This window comes from Euprymna scolopes, chromosome 43 (genome assembly GCF_053919585.1).
Source record: "Euprymna scolopes isolate OS-2025 chromosome 43, ASM5391958v1, whole genome shotgun sequence".
In the NCBI taxonomy this organism is placed as follows: domain Eukaryota; kingdom Metazoa; phylum Mollusca; class Cephalopoda; order Sepiida; family Sepiolidae; genus Euprymna; species Euprymna scolopes.
The window spans coordinates 37,918,547-37,936,771 of NC_136524.1; the positions used below are offsets into that span (position 1 = coordinate 37,918,547).

At 33.4% G+C, this 18,225-nt stretch overlaps 1 protein-coding gene across 7 annotated transcripts in view; it reads left to right on the plus strand.

Annotated features, from left to right (window-relative positions):
- The window catches only part of LOC145268296 (uncharacterized), a 447,971-nt gene that overhangs the window by 60,486 nt on the left and 369,260 nt on the right, over positions 1 to 18,225 (plus strand). For all 7 annotated transcript variants that reach the window (XM_080123710.1, XM_080123715.1, XM_080123717.1 and 4 more), the window contains exon 2: positions 12,962 to 13,081. In XM_080123710.1, the coding sequence (XP_079979836.1) occupies positions 12,962 to 13,081 (120 nt within the window). The remainder of the gene's footprint in view (positions 1 to 12,961; positions 13,082 to 18,225) is intronic.

Consider the following 18,225-nt stretch of genomic DNA (forward strand, 5'->3'; position numbering starts at 1 on the left):
TCACGTGTTTGTTGGTGTTTTTCGTATAAAAGTGAAACTGAATTGAAATTATAGGTATCCCCTGGCCTTCATGGCTAGCACGTCTTGAAAGGCAATCAGCTTTCATTGTCGGGAATACCCTTCATATCAGACAATTGCTATTCATTAAGATGCTGCCAGAGCCCTCCCTCTTTGGGGGGGTGCCTGGTGTGGGAAACAAACACGGCTGAAAGCTAAACTGGCCTTCAGCCAAAGTTCATTTCTGCACCTGTGCGAACTCATTCACTTAGCAAGTCAACTTTTGATTGACATCGTTAAATTTGAACGCTGTTCACTTCCTATGTCTTCTTTGCGTAGCTGTAAGTTGTCACGTTTTCTTTCACTTTCTTTTCCGCCTTCGCGTCACATGTTCGTCACAGGTTCGAGCCTCCATCCCTACTGACACTTTTTTTTTTATTTTCACACCTCCAAACACCCAGGCAACGCCGGGCACCCCCATCTGTTTGTTTGTGCGTATGTGTGTTCGTATGTCCACTAAAAACTTTTGTAAGCCGCATAGGACCAGGTTGAAAAAGCGATGTCTCAGATGCATAATATGTGAAAATTAGAAAAAAATATAAATTCTGTTGTGGTTAACTGGACTATTTCTTGCAAGGGGTTCACTTTTTGCGTCACGATTTTCGGAAGTCATGCACTTGTAGCAAATTGAAAATATGTTTAAAAACGTTATTCTGCAGTGCCTTGACGTCATAAATCATGGTCGTTATAGCTAGCACATTAGCTTGTTTCTCTTTTTCTCTTTCGTGTTTCAGGTTGAACGCAGTTGCCATAGCTCATTTTTTCTTTTTACCGGTCGTACTGGCACTCGCTGTTGTTTTAATTGAAAGAAGAGTTTTGATTTATTTATTTTATTTTAGCGGAGGGATTTCCTTCGAAATATCTGGTGGGGAGGTAGTTCTTTTTTTGTGGGGGTATCGATGAAAGTGCTCAATATCATTAGTATAGCAGCTGCGTCCAAACTGAACTGCATGTCCAACCGGGCAACGCCAGGTATCCATGCTAGTCTATTATATAAAGAGGAACTGGGTGTGTGTGTTAGTTTATGTGTGTTAGCATATCTGCTAAAAACTTGTCATCTGCATCAAATAGGCATGAGTGCTTAACTGTTAAATAGAGTGATTTCTCAGGCACATAATATTGAAAAATTGGAGAAAAAAAAGTCAATTATTTCATTTAAAAATGTTGTTTTGTTTAAAGAAAGGGTTAGATAAAACTTTGTTTTTGACGCTGTTTGCAAACTGCACATGTGCAAACCGTCATTTCATTCTTTTGTTTTAAAAAGCTAAATTTGTAACGTGATAACATCTGTCCTCATGGTTCCATTGATAACACGTTCGCTTATTAACTTAAATTATGCAAATTTGCACCCTGCATGTGACATTTTAAAATTTTTTTATTAAAATATCATATTTAAGTGAATTTTTTATTTTATGACTGGGCAATGCCGGGCGTCGCCCACTAGTTTGGTATAAAGGTAAGATTGTTCACTAATTAGCTGGGAAATCTAGAGTTCAATCCTCAGTTGAGTCATATCAAAGACTTCAAAATGGTATTTGATAACCCCTTCTAAGCATTATAAGGTGAGGATCAAGGATAAGTGGAGTAATCTCAGGAAAAGGACTGGCACCCTCCCCTACACTTCGGTGTAGTAGCTAGTAAAAAAGGATCCTTCAGGTTGCCCTTGACTATGGTCGACCACTTTACAATTTTTTTTGTGTTCCCAAACCTGACGAAATGAATTTTTTAGAAGTCTTTGTTGTATTGTGCCGTGAAATCTATAGGATGTATAACCTTACAGATTTGAAATAAAGGAAAACTAAAAAAAACAAAAAAAACCCAACAAACTTTTTTGACACATTAATTTAACAAAATAAAAAAATAATTAATTTTTTTTTTTTTTTTATGTCATGTGCCCCAGAAAGTAGACAATCTCGTGATCTCCTTTTACGTCATGTGCTTTCAAAAAATGGGTCTAACACTTTTATGCGGATTTTCTTTTTGTTGAAAAAAAAGTGTTTTTTTTTTTTTATCCTTAAAAAAGAAAAAAAAATACACAAAATAAAAGATAAAGAGGAGGAAGACTTTTTTTCTTTTTATTTCATGACAAATTACAGATTAGTTTTACTAAGTTATGGATTGGTTTTCATATATATTCTTTATTTTATTACATACCACTATTTAAAAACAAAACAAAACTACTATGCATTTAAAAGGTTTACTATTTTGGCATTTTCATGGAGGTCATAGAATTATTTATTGAAAATATCATCGTACTATACGTTCATACACATCTATGCTTTTTTTTTTTTTTTTTTTTACATGGTAGTCACCATTTATCAGGGCCCAAAAGCCACTCGGGGATAAGGGTTATTGGGTGTACAGTAATCTATGGGATAATATCGTAGTAATCGTTAATAATGGAGATTTGATAAAGTGTTTTACTTAAGGGGAGCGGTTCATCAGGAATTTGTTTATGTTGGACTTGAAGACATTGAAGTTGTAGTCAGGTGGGAAACAGGCAAACGGAAGAGAGTTCCACGGGCATGCACTTTTTAGAAAGAAACTTTGTTCATGGAATCTACGCTTTGATTTAGGCACAGATAAAGAGTAGGGAAAATTATTGACAGTGGTTTCAGCTAGATGGGTGTTTTTCGTGAAAGATTGGCAAGGGGGAACCAGAGATTGGAGCTCAGATGAGCACTTGCCATGGAAATAACGACAAAACAAAGACAGGCTTGCAACGTCTCTTCTGTAGGAGAGAAGTTGCAAGGAAGAGAAATGGGCATCCCCCACTAAGCTACGAAGTCTATTTTGTACTCTAATCAAGGCAAGATAGGCTGTTTTTAGCAGCTCCTGCCCAGATGTGGCAACAGTACTCCATCCTTGGACATACTTGGCTTTTATATAGATAGGTTTCTTAATTTTTCTTGAATGTTATTATCAAGACTAGAAGTTAAAAAACATCTATCAAATATTTTTCAACTATCTATATTTATACAAACATTATTTGGCTACATATGTGCATACATGTTTCTATTCAGCTACATATGTGCATACATGTTTCTATTACAATTTCTGTAGAAATGCACCGTCATCATGTTATAAGCTTATAATGAAACCAGATTTTAAATTTTAATTCCTTTATACAAAACCATTCTGATAATTGTCATAGTCATGGTTGCAGCATTCACCCTTGGTCAGTTGGGCCGGCTCTTGCCAACAAGTTCACCACATCCTGAACTCAGACTGATCAGATGCGATGATTCAAGGTTGCATTGCCTGATTGTAAAATATGCTTTAGTCTAATGTTTTAATTCATGTGTATTTTGTTTTTATTATTATGGAGCAAATTTTCTCTTATTATATTGGACCTAATATATAAAGTAACGATTTCAAAAGTTAAAAAAAAAAAAAAGAAAAAATGAGTTTGTCACTATCACTTGGAATCAAAACCAAAATATTCAGCCATACTTGTTACTTAGCGCTTTTTAGCCTTCATCATCGCCGTTTGATTTCAAGCTAAAAATATGCATGTATGCTCACAAGTTAGTCAATTTACTCCTAACAAGGTCAGCTGTTTTTAAAAAAATTTTTTTTTTTTAACTTTGACCCCCTATCAGCTATTTTTAAAGGCTAAAAACAAAATTGACAGTGTTCCCGAGGTCCAAATGTCCTATATATCGGTTCAAGTCTGTAGACCAAATATACATGTATATATATATATATATATATATATATATATATATATATATATGGCACAATCATATTGACACATCGGTCTTCACCAGATCATTAAAATTAGGCAATATTGACCTTGGTCAGCACAAGATGGGTGACCATTTGGGAAGTCTAGGTGCTGTATATACTGCGCTGAGTCATAGAAATTGGTATCCGAGGCACATTAATTCACTGGGAGAGATGCACCCTCATTCTTTGTTAAGATATGCGTTTAGAAGAAGGAAGCTCTGATGTAAAAACCTGCAGTCTACTGTATACTCTGTCCTGTGGCAGTCATCTGCACCGAGAAAGGTTAGCAGTAATACCAAAATGTATGGTTGGTTCTACACAAATCATCTGTGTGGATTTCCGAGCAGCTTAGTTGTGGCAGGAGCTCATGCATTGAAATTGACAGTTTGTCATCATATATATAAAGGTGGCCTTGTCGATGTGCATGTGAAATGTCTATCAAGTTTCTCTCTGAATATTTAGTCTACAAACTTGAAACCATATATAGGGCTTTTGGACCTCCGAAACACTTTCACTTGTATATATATATATATATATATATATATATATATATATATATAATTTATATATAAACATGTTAGTGTGCTAGAACGGTTTCATCCTAAATTCTATGCAAGTATGCACAATGTAGAAACTATGCACAAAAAGAATAGTAATAGTTAGATGAAACCAATCATCTAATAAAAAATGAATAATTAATTAATGGACGCTTGCTTTTCAAAGGAATATGCAAATTAGTTAACCTTCATGAAATCGCTTGCATATCTATGACTGAGTATATTAATAAGTTTGTTTTAATAATTTTTAAATAGAAAAAGTAGGCTTTTAATATCAATGTCTGAGTGAGAAAAAACTAAATTTTTTTTTTAGGTATATAGATAAATAAAACCTTCGGATAAAAAGAAGCATTTCAAAGTAAAGAATAGTGTTTATTATGTAGAGTTTTGAAATTAGATTAGAATTATGTAGAGGGGACTTGGCAAGTGTTTTGCTAAATAGAAAGTTGAAAGAAACATTTTTTTTATTTAACATAAATTTTCCGCATTAAAAGTGGACACCTTCTCAACCACAATACTGTCACTTTATAGAACAAGTCATTTATATGAACACATACCAATAACTTATATAGAACTACCACTACAGCCTTGTCATTAATTGTTTAGTTCCGCTTTTATTAATTGTTCTAATTTATATTTTATTTACTATTAATTAATACCTTTTTACCATGAAAAAGCCTTGTCAAATTTTCATTCATTATTTATTAGCATTTCAACCACGTTGCTAATTAGAAATTAATTATTTCAATATCTGTTGTTTTCATTGCTTTCTCTTGCATAAGAAAATACAGCAATGTAAAATTACAACAATATGTTACAGAATCTTTACTGGAAGCTGTTTATAAAATGAATATGCAAATTTAGAAGACGAAACAGTGTTTGTGAGTATCGCCAAAAAATGGACATTTAAGACTTTATCCGTTTTAATATAAATTGTTCCAAGATTGAATAAATTGTTGTAAATAGAATTCTCATCACCATCAACTTGAAAATTATGTTCATTTTATTTACTTATAAGATGCTTAGATAAGTTGTTTTTTTTATATACCAAGATGAAAAGTAATCATGGAATTTTGCTGGAGTCCTACTTTTAATAGTAATAACACCGATTGGCAAACACTTTCTATTCTGTATACATTTCTCTGGTGCAGTCCATTTTTGAGTATGCCACCCAAGCAAAAATCCATATCTACAAAAAAGATATTGTACACCTGGAACATGTTCAACAATTAACAACCACGACTATGCTTATCTACAAAGAGCCGTGCAAAGACTAAAACTGTCCTTACTTGAGCAGTGGAGGATGCAAGTAGACTTGATTCTGTCATAAAACATCATTAACAGAATTTAATTTTACCTTTCTGGGAGTTTTTCACTCCAGCACTAAGTTCCAGTCGTCATGGATACCAGCAAAAGATATACTACTATTGCTTTCTGCTCAATACAAGAAAGGCAACATCCTGTCAGTGCTCCATGGAACTACTTGCCAGAGAAGGTTGTGACAATAACTACCACATCATGGTTTGAAGCGACTCTCGACAAACATTCAGACTATTAATGTACATGTGTTCTTCCGAATTGGGTTATCTATTCCCTGCCTCCTTTGTTCCAGCTTGTTTGACTTGTTGATCTAGTGGTCTTCATCAATTTGCTGTTCAAGTACTTTGTTATACTACATGTTCCTATTCTAGAAGCTTATTTCCAAAAACTGCAGGCTTGTGGACCTCCTTTTCTGCTGACTTTCCCTCTACCTTGGTCTTTTTAAGACGAAAGTTAATAGGAATCTCTTGTTTTTGCATTTTTTATGTTGCACAGTCTATGGAATTACTGTTTGTAGATTTGTCTGAAACTTTCGACTTATTTTCTAAGGTAAAATCAGATAGTGGATGGTAAAAATTCCAGACGAAACATATTTTCAATTTCTTGTGTGGTTTCTCTTCCTTCAGCAAGCAACCTGTTATTAAAATGCATTGCAAACGTGCAACCCACTAGTGCATCTTTACAGAAGCAATTTTTATTTTTGTCCCATCCAGAGTGCTTTTTTTTGTGAATGTGCATATCCCTTACATAAAAGAAATAACCTTACCTCTAACTTTACCCTTGTGTGGAGGAAAGTATTGACCCCCCCCCAAAAAAAAAAGTATTAAGAAGTAAAAAAAAAAAAAAAAAAAAGGAATACTATAACAAAAAGAAGAAATAAGTTTATCAGTACAACAAGGGTATAGAAAGTGAGGTTAGTAGAAAGACAATGGGGAAGAAGTTGTTTGCTAAGACACACAAAGGCGACTGAAATAGGATTGTTAATCCAGATGCGGTGTGGCAGGTGACTGGGACAAAAGATCAGACATACAGACCAAAATACTTAGGCTTTGTTTATGGATAGTTTTGAGAGTGTCAGTGAATTTTGCAACAGTGTACAACAGTTTATTGTCTTAAGTTTGCGACAGTTAAAGACAGTTTCCAGTTTGGGACAGTTGAGTGCTGGTTGTGGCTCAGAACAGATCTAGATGAGCTGGTATCAACTGACTAACCTGGCGTTGACAAAAAAACATAGACCTTAGACCTTAACACATACAGAATTGTTTTTCAGAATGGTGTTACACATGCACCTAGAACCAAACCGATATATACAAAATGTGTTGGAATTTCTCTCGAGTTGGTGTTTGGAGTTGGTTACTTTTTATACTTGTGAACCCATGCTCACTTCCTTGGCACTTACCAATGTGAGAGATGACAACATGGCCAGAAGAGAAGATGAAGAAGAAAACCACAGCGCACAGCATTGGAGTTGATGATTGTTGTCAAGAAAGGGTGTGCATGCTTGCACACAAGTAAATAAAGACTAGTTCCTCTGTAGAGGTATAGTCGTCTCTCCTACCATTTTGTTTCACTCATGACCAGAGAGAAGAAAAATGTATTTATACCTTGCTCGAAAAAAAAAATAAAAAAAAAAATAATGTAGATTCTTTCAATGTGCGACAAACACAGATGCCAAAATATTTCCTTTTTTTTACCACTTTAAATCTGATCAATATGTTTATAATTTGGAGAAAAGTCCTCTTTTAGGTTCAAATCTCGTACTCATGTCCACCTTGCTTTGACTGATAATGTACACACTGTTCATTCTAAAAATCGTCGCAATGAGATTCGCTTCACTTAATTCAGCAGTTCATGGGATAAAACACGTAAAACACTTCACCCTTTCACACTGCATTGCCCAAGGGTATTATTATGAGGGAAAATGACGTCATTTGTGTTTGTTCAAACTTACAAGTCCTGATATTCCGAAATGGTTGGTAAATACTGACCAGGCTTATGTTGCTTAACTTAACTGATCTGACAAGAAGCAATGTTTTGACATGGTTAGTAAGTAGTTACTACTCCCAAGACAGCGTGGGAATTTCGCAGTTGCTTTATTCATATATACGTCATTGACAACTAGCAAGGTTACCGGTGTTGTTGCCCAGTACAAAAGAATAACATATTTCTATTAAAAATTGCATCGCCCCCTCCCCGTTTTTCCTTTCCCTCTTCCCACCCTTGAAAACAAATTCAGAATCACTTCCATTTATTTAGTATATCAAATGACTGGAAAACAAACTCCACCTCCTGACGAAATCAAAGAATGAATAGTTTTTTTGTTTGTTTTCTTTTTAACTTTAGATATTATTCATCCGGAATAATGCTGATAAAAAAATAGCAACTTTTATGGGTGTTTGTTTTGTTATGTTTCAGTTTTAGTTGAATATATATATTTATATACATACATACAGGCATACAACTGCCCTTTATATTATAGAGGATGTTATTTCTCTTGAAATAATGAATGCCTGCAAGACTTGATGATATTAAGGAAAGAAAAATATCTCTTCTGTAAAAATAGTTTTCATGGTTTGGTAGATATTCTTTATATAAGTAAAACAAATGTTTATTTTCTATTTATTTATTGAAAATTTTGATACATATATATATTTTTAAACGGTACATATTCTCTTTATTTATTATTGTAAAAATAATTGTCTGTTTAAGATTCCTTAAAAAAAATAAACCACATGTCGCCTTTTAATAGTTATTTAAAGTTGTTTGGTGCCACCAGATCAGGCCAGTCTGAAGATACTGGCTTCCTGACCTAAAATGCACCAAACATTGATGTTATTTTATTAATTTATTTATTGTGGACTATTATCCTCATCTTTTCTTAGTTGTTATTTCACAACGTTTTTTTTTTTTTTTTTTTTACACAGTGGTCACCACTTATCAAGGCCCGGAAGCCACTCAGGGTTAAGGGTTATTGCAAGTACATTACGTTAGTGTGGAGATTTGATGAAGTGTTTACTTAAGGGGGCGGTTCATTAGGAATTTGTTAACGTTGGACTTGAACACATCCAAGTTGTAGTCAGGTGGGAAGCAGGCAAACGGAACAGAGTTCCACAGGCGTGCAGTTCTAAGAAAGAAGCTTTGTTCATGGAATGAACTATTCCTCTGGCCTTCATCAGGTAGTAACCGCGACAGGAACGTTGTGAAACAAAAACTAATAAATATGAGGATAATAGTCCGCAATAAATAAAAATTGATATAAATAATACTCATCTCAATGATGAATATATATTGATGTTATTGTTTTGTTTTTTTTCTTTTTCTCTTTGAAAAATTCAATCAAGTTCTGCAAAGTCAAGAACAAAAACAATTTTCCTTTACAAACCAATCAAAGTAAACACAATAAATAAATATTTCAAAGGATATCCTTTAGCTTTTTCATCATCAAACGTGTAGATTGAATGGACGCATCTTAAGAATGTCGGTTTTTCTTTTTACATACGTCAACTGCTTTTATGAATGATTTCTATGTTCATATTTTCAAACTTTACTCCTGCTATAAGTATGTATTCTTTCATGTAGGTGTGATAGTAATACTCCTTGTGTTAACATGTTTTCTGTTTGCTGGACACTCCTAACTTAAACGTTGTGAATAAATTCAGGCATAGAGTGAAGTTTATTCATATCAAATATGTTTGGATTGCAGAAATTATTGTAAATTTTATTAACCCATGGTATCAAACTTTTTTTTACTGTTGAGTTGAAACTTTTGTAATGTGGCCGTTCCACTTTAACCTTTCCACTTTGACCGTGTCGCTACATATCAAACCTCTCAAACCTCTCGGACTCGCACGTTGTCTGTACAGTCACAAAAAGGGAAAAACAAGAAAAAAAGAAAAAAAAATCCGACTCGACATTTTTTTTTTTTTTTTTTTTTTTAGTACTAATGAAATCCATTTATTTGCAGTCCTTCCAGCAATAACCCATTTCATTATCTTTGAAAAGTCGTTTCACATGTACATTTTCCAACGCTCTGCCATATAACATGCTTTTGAAAAGTCTCTCTGCCTGCCACCTCATGTCGGCCATAGCCAGCAGTTTCTTGCCCTCGTTTTCACACATCTATCTTTCCTGGCACTGAACTTGCTTCTCTCCTTGACCACGTGGTGTATTTTTTCTCCTTTTTTTTTTCTCTTCCTTCCCATGACGTCAGTACGTGCACACTTGCTTAATTTGCATATGTGCTAAGATCGCTGCTGCTGCTGCTAATATTCCCGCTAGTCAGCTATCCTGTGGCTGCTGCTGATTTTTTTTCAAATGCGTACATACGCGCTATGTTACAATAAGAGTGCTTTGTTACACTTTGTGTAATGGTTAAAGATGAGTTAGAATACACAAATTGAAAACGAAAAAAGTTATTTTATTTAGAAAGCAAAATATTGACTTCCTATAAAGAAAACACTGGATACATGTGGTAAATTTTAGAAATCAGAACATTACTATACATTCAAGATAAAATTTGCATATTATCATAAGGAGTAAAACAGTTCACACCAAGGGTTAAATTGCACTTTTGGCAATAAGTTGCACTTTTGGCAATAAGTTGCAAGAGTCCTTTATATAAGTTGGTGGCTTACTCTTGCAAGAGTCCTTTATATAAGTTGGTGGCTTACTCTTGCAAGAGTCCTTTATATAAGTTGGTGGCTTACTCTTGCAAGAGTCCTTTATATAAGTTGGTGGCTTACTCTTGCAAGAGTCCTTTATATAAGTTGGTGGCTTACTCTTGCAAGAGTCCTTTATATAAGTTGGTGGCTTACTCTTGCAAGAGTCCTTTATATAATTTGGTGGCTTACTCTTGCAAGAGTCCTTTATATAATTTGGTGGCTTACTCTTGCAAGAGTCCTTTATATAAGTTCATACATCATTGAACAAATAGAATTTTAGCAAATTTCACAAGAATTTTTAAGAGGGTTTCAACAGCTCACAGAGAAATTACTGCATATAGATGATTTTCTCCCCCCTTTGTTTAGAGCAATTATGCAGTAAGCAAAACTATTAGATATTATCTTATAGATTTTAAGATTTTATTTGGTGTTTTTTTAAGTTAACTGGCGGGATCTGTGGAAATTCCACAAGTGACTCTTATGTCATATATTGCATGTTGGTATTCTGTAGATGTTCAGTGTAAATGGAGATGCTCTGATATTATTGTAGCTTTTTTGTTAAAACTGCAAAAGTATTTATCTAACCTAGCACGAACACCTGGCAAAGCCTGGTTGTAAAATATGCTTAAAAATGATATTTTAATTCTTGCAGATTTTGTATATATTATTATAAAGTTAATGTTCTATCGAGTTTTATATATTATAATGTTGCGATTTAAAAAAATATATATATATATATATATATATATATATATCCATATGATTTTGGTGCATTAGTTTAATTGACACCAAAATAAAAACTTATGGAAAGTGTGTGTGTGTGTATATATATATATATATATATATATATATATATATATATATATATATAATATATATATATATATAGAGAGAGAGAGATAACTTGAGTTCCTTCAGCCATAACCGAAACCAAAACTTATGAAGAATTCTTGATAAAATTATTTATAAAAAAAATAGATGACTTAAGTGCCAACAGCTATAATCGAAACCAAAACGTATGAAAAATTCTTGGGAAAATTATTTATGACAAGAAATGGAAATACATAACAATTAAACGACCCAGATGTAAGTGCGACACAGAAAATAACACACACGCTATCGTATTAATATATAGATGATTTTATAAAAGGCGTTTTTGGGGCGGAGAATGTGCCATCCTGTATTTTTGTGATTTGATTATGTTAAAAAAAAAAAAGTATACAAGGTGTCCATAATAACTTGTGTACACTTTAAAACATTTATCTCTTTTATTATTTAGTTATTGGAATTCTTTGAGATGAGTAATTTGTCTATTTATTTATTTATGGATTATTATCTTCATCTTTATAGTTGTTGTTTTCTATCACTCTTTGTGGCCCGTGGCGCAGTGGATAGAAACGTTGAATCTATAGTTCCAGGTCAGCATTATTTGAAGATAGTGGTTTCAATCCTAGCCAAAGCCAGCCAGTGGATTAGTTGGCCAAAACATGGTGAGACAACAACACCTATGGAAACTATTACTGAGGATACAGTTAGGAGATTCAGCATTTATATGCCGGCATGGTTAACCACCTGATGAAGGCTAGAGGAATAGTTGGTCGAAACATCATGAAACTACGACTATAAAGATGAGGATAATAGTCCGCAAATAAATAAATAAATTTATATCTTCAGAAGAATTAAAAAGAAGTAAATTTATATTTCTTTTGAAGTTTTATTGAAATTTTTAAGTTTTATACATATCCTCCATCATTAGCAATACAAAATGCAACACTATTTTGCAATTGACGGAAAACTTTTCTAACTGCAGCGATACCAGAAATAACACTAGTTATCTCAGCTTTCAAAATTTTCTAATAAACTAGGTCTGCTAGCATACACAATTGTTTTCACATGTCTCCATAAAAATAGAAATCTAATGGAGTCATATCAGGTGGACACAGAGGCCAATAAATTAGTCCACCTCTTTCGATCCAACTTTTAGGAAATTCCCCGTGTAAAAACTGTCTAGCACAGAGAAATTTTGTAGCAAAGAATTATTATACTTAAAAGCATGTTCATGAAACTTTATAACATTCTTTTTACAAATTATTTCTATCACAAATACAAATAACATTAGACTGGTCTTCGGATCAAGATCAAAGTGTAGTATCTGTTCCGGCAGATACTGCAAGCAAAGACCATATGTGGAGTTTCCCCCACATATAAAACCTTGGTCAATGTAGGGGCAACCCTTCATACCAATTGTCACTATCCAGCTCCCCTACTCCCCGGGGTGTTGGTCCCCATTTCCCCTTCACTCCTCACTTTAAAAATCGACCTTGTGCCTAATTTGCTCAGTGGGGGAGCAAATAAATACTTCAAAGTGTAGTATCTGTTCTTCAGATGCTGCACTTCAATTTCTTGTTCTCTGTCAGTGGAGGAGAAATCCTTCATGACTGAGATTTTTATTTTTGTTCCTTTTCTCCACATTAAAAAACGACCCTGGTGTCTAACTCTGTCCCGTAGGGAGGCATAGTAAATAGGAACATTAGACAATTTTTAAAGTGCATACAGACTTTATAGACACACACTATTTATTATCTATTGCTGGAAAAGTTTAATTGTTTATTTATCTTTTGAAAATTATCATTTCAGGATCAGACTTGTACATTACCCATGTACGATTGGTGCATGGTTGATAACCATGGCCAGCGGTATCGGCTACCGAAAACTATGATATTTATGGGCCATGAAGAATGTGATTTTGTGATACAGGTATGTGAAATCATTTTTTTAATAAATAATTTCTGCTTTTTTAAATTTTTTATTTTATTTTATCTACTTAAAAAAAGGAAAGAAATTCTATTGGTCTATACTGTTTGCCACTGCTCCAAGGATTGGTTGTCCATCACTATCTTGGTTACAGCAGACTGTCATGCGTTGTCTGTGTTCAATCAGGATGCTGTGTGTTCTATAGGAACTATAAGTAATATATAATATATATTTATAAATTACCAGATATATTTATCCATTCTTAACTAGATATTGTCAGGTAGAGGGCTGAGAGAAAAACGATTTTTTTTTTTTTTTAATATAATGAAGAAAAAATTCATCTTATTCCCCCCCCCTTTTTTTTTAATTAATTTCAATAAATATTCAATGAACCGTGTTATAGTTAAATCATGAAGGGCAGCAGCAGCGACAGATTGCTGTTAACAGTTTTGAATCTATGCTTCATTTCTAAGTTTGACACTGATTGGTGCAAGCAGTTAACTTCCTTTCTGACTTGCTCAATTGGAGGCTATTTCTCAGGCGAGTCGAGCGCAGCACTTGACAGGAAATAAAATGGTTTGCCTGCTGTTTAGCAAGGAAACGGATTGCCTACATCTCATCCATGTTGCTTGAATCAGCCTCCAAACTTCTCCCTTGGGATGCAACCAAATTCTCAGAGTTTAGACAAGAAAGTCCAAAGATTCAATATGGCTACAATTGTACACTGAGGATCCAGTATGGCTACAGTCAAACACACATTGACTTAATGCAATACATGCGCGCGCGCGCACGCACACACACACACACACACACACACACACACACACACACACACACACACACACACACACACACACACACACACGCGCACACACACACACACAGCCTAGCTTTGATATCTGTATACATTAAAACACTTTCATATATGAACTGTTTTTCTTTACTTACAACCAGAACTTTCATCCAACCAGAACTTTCATCCTATTCCTCATATATGAACTCCTCTCTCTTTCCTGGCTTTAATATATGTGCACGTACACACATTCTTATATATGAACTCTATTCCTTTTATTTCAAGCAATAATAAAATAGTTCAATTTGTATTTATCAAAGTTATGCATAGGCAGAACCCCCCCCCCACACACACACACATGGGATCTTGTCTGATAGTATTAATACAGAGATTACAAGTGGAAAAAAAATTTCTTAAGCCAGATTCAAATGGTCCAGCTACCGACTCCACAGTCCTATTACATTTCGATGCATAATGCAACAAAAATAAGATTTATGAAACCTCCAGTCCAATATTCAAATACGAGTGTACATTTTCTCTGAAAAGTGAGAAATAAAATTTCTCAAACTGAAGTTTAAAAGAGAAAAAGAAAGAAAAAAATTTCTCCGTCAGAATAGAAAGAAAAAAATAAGAGATCTCATATGGAAATGGAATGAAGGATTTCAGTCTGAATTCGTTTCATGGTGGGAAGTGATCTCTGACTTGCTGTTTACTTTCTCCCCTAAACTCTTGGAATGTTTAAGTCTGGTACATTTTTTATTCACATGACAAGAGAAAAGTACATATATACATATATCTTGGCATTCCAGTGTATTTCTTGAGACATTTCATTGTTGCACTACTTCCCCTATTTTCTAGACAGTGGTAGCTGATTTGGTGTCCCGGCAAAACTTTTTTTTTTCTTTTACAAAGGAGTTACTACTTATCAAGGCCTGGAGGCCACTTGAGGATAAGGTTTAATAAGTATACAGTGGTCAAGGAGAACATGTTAGTCATCATTAGTAGTGGAAATTTGGTAAATTGGATTACTTAAGGGGATGGCTCATTAAGAATTTGTTCCCGTTGGACTTGAAGACAACCATATTGTAGTCAGATGGAAAGCAGGAAAAAAGAACTTCCGCAGGCGTGCAGATGTTATATAATGTATATAATATTATGTATTATAATATATATGTTATATAATGTTATTATTTATTATTAACATTTTATGTAAAAAAAAGTGGAACAATGAACAATTTTTATTTAATAAATGTGTAATCTTTATTTCTTGTAACTGTTAACTTTCTTTTTTAAGTGGAACATTCTTAAAAGTAAAACATATTTTTATAGAAAAGTAGCATTCTTATGTAAAACTACTTATACTACTACTACTACTAATAATAATAATAAGTACAATAAGTAGCGGGACCTGTGGAAATTCCATAGGGAACTGATTCATATGTAATATATTGATGTTGCTATTCTGTAGATATTCAGCGTAAATGGGGACGCTCTGATATTGTAGCTCTTTTGTTAAAACTGCAAAAGTATTTGTCCAAGCTAGCAGGGATACCCAGCAAAGCCCGGTCATAAAGTACACTTAAATATATTTTAATTCTTGCAGATTTCATATATACTATTATAGAGTTAATGTCCTATCGATTTCTTTATATTATAAAGTTGTGATTTCAAAAATGAAAAATATATCTACATGACTTGGGTTCATCAGCTTGAATATATATATATATATATATATATATATATATATATATATATATATATATACTAGCAAAAGTACCCATCATTGACTGGGTTCAAAAACAGCCTACAGAAAATGGACTCTGATTTATGAAAGTATGATAGGTTATGAAAAGGAAGGGTTGTAAAGAGATAGCTTTGAATTTGGGGGTATCAAAACCAAAGCAAAATACGATGAAAGTGAAAATAAAATAGATAAACCCCATAATTTATTATACCATACCTATTCACACTGAAACACTTATCACAATATTCTGTGGATCTATATTAAAAATCTTGTTAAACTTTGTGACATATTTCCATTCTATGGAGGTCAGGCGTGAACAAACACCCCATAATTTTATTATACCATATTTCTTCAAACTGAAGCATAATTATCAAAGTATACTTACGCAGATAGACACGAAAAGTCTTTATTAAAGTTTGTACCTATTTCCATTCTATGGAGGCCAGGCGCGAACACAGACCCCACAATGCTATTATACCATCCCTATTTAAGTTAAAACATACTTATCAAAGTATTATTATGTACATCTATATCAGAAACGCTTGTAAACGTTTTTTTTTTTAATTTTAAAATTTTTTATTTCCATACTTCGTAGATCAGGTGCGTACGCAGACCCCACAATTTTAATGAATCATCATTATGCCAAATCAAACATACCCATTCCTGTGTCTCGATACATCTATCATTATATGTAATCAGTTTTCTAAAATAGTCAACCATATAGGAGCCTATTCGTGACCAGACACACATACAGACGTTCAGCTTTATATTATATATATATATATATATTAGTGTTGGGACGATTCCTAATTTTTATACGATTCCGATTCCGATTCCAGGAAAATATTGATTAACGATTCCGATACCAAGTACGATTCCGATTCCGATTCCTAGGGAATTTATTGTTTTGAAATATACCAGGTAGTTTTATACTTATAGTCGGTAGTTCCCAAATATGTTCCCTAACTTTGGAAGAGATATTTTATGTCTACACCGTCGTGTTTTGGATTAAATAAAATTATTATATAGCAGACTAAACGGAAAAATTAGCAAAATTTATTCTAGAGAAAATTTATTTTACTTAATTGGAATACAGAAAAAAAACAAAGAAAATAGAATTTATCCTTCAGAGAAAAAACAAATAAAATAGAATTTATATAACAGAACAAAAACAAGAAAATTAGTGAATAAATACACACGATTCATTATTTTGGTCCTCATAATTAACAGATTTAATGAATTCAATAAAAAAAAAATATAGCCGAAGAGAAAGAAAATATATACTAATTAAATATAAAAAAGATAAATATTTAATTTAATAATTTATAAATTACTGTACACATAGATTCGAAAAAGTTGTCAAAAAACAAATATATAACAAACAAATATTATCAAAGGCAAGATAAGTTACTTTTCTACCAAACTGGATACATTTATTTTGTTTTTATTCAATGTAACATGTTTATTCAGCTCGAAAAACATGCAGTGTTTACCGATGTATTGGAAAATTCAAAATGGCGCCCGACACTCTCTTTAACATCGTAAGTTCGGGAAAAGGTGTTATAAATAATAAACTAGACAAAATACTATTAAAAAAAACACCGAATATATATCAAAATATGTCACGGTAACATATATTGAGCGAGTTTCTAGCAGTATTTTGTATAGTTTATTATTTATAACATCTTTTCCCAAACTTACCGTGTTAAAGAGAGTCTCGGGCGCCATTTTGAATTTTCCAATACATCGGTAAACACTGTGTGCTTTTCGAGCTGAATAAACATGTTACATTGAATAAAAACCCGAAAAATATATCCAGTTAGGTAGAAAAATAACTTATCTTGCCTTTGATAACATTTATTTGTTATATATTTGTTTTTTGACAACTTTTTCGAATCTATGTGTACAGTAATACAAACCCAACTTTTTTTTTTTTTTTTTTTTTTACAGTGTTCACCACTTATCAAGGCCCGGAAGCCACTCAGGGATAAGGGTTATTGCAAGTACATTACGTTAGTGAGGAGATTTGATGAAGTGTTTAATTAGGGGGGCGGTTCATTAGGAATTTGTTAACATTAGACTTGAAGACATCCAAGTTGTAGTCCGGAGGGAAGCAGGCAGACGGAACAGAGTTCCACAGGTGTGCAGTTCTAAGAAAGAAGCTTTGTTCATGAAATCCGTGTTTTGATTTAGGCACAGATACAAAGTGGGGGAAATTTTTCACAGTGGATTCAGCTAGACGGGTGTTTTTCGTGAAAGATTGGCGAGGGGGGGACCAGGGATTGGAGTTCTGACGAGCACCTGCCATGAAAATAACGATAAAACAAGGATAGGCTCGCAACGTCTCTTCTGTGGGAGAGGGGTTGCAGGGTAGAAAAAAGGGCATCCCCCACTAAACCACGAAGTCTATTTTGTACTCTGTCAAGGCATGATAGGCTGTTTTTGGCAGCTCCTGCCCAGATATAAGTCCTTAGTAAAATTCTATTTATAAATACTTTTTAAAATGAAATTATTTAATTAATCGTAAATATTATTTAGACATAAAAATTAACTGATTACAAAACCTTTTAAAAATATATATATTAATTTCTTTTTCGTTCGGCAAAGAAC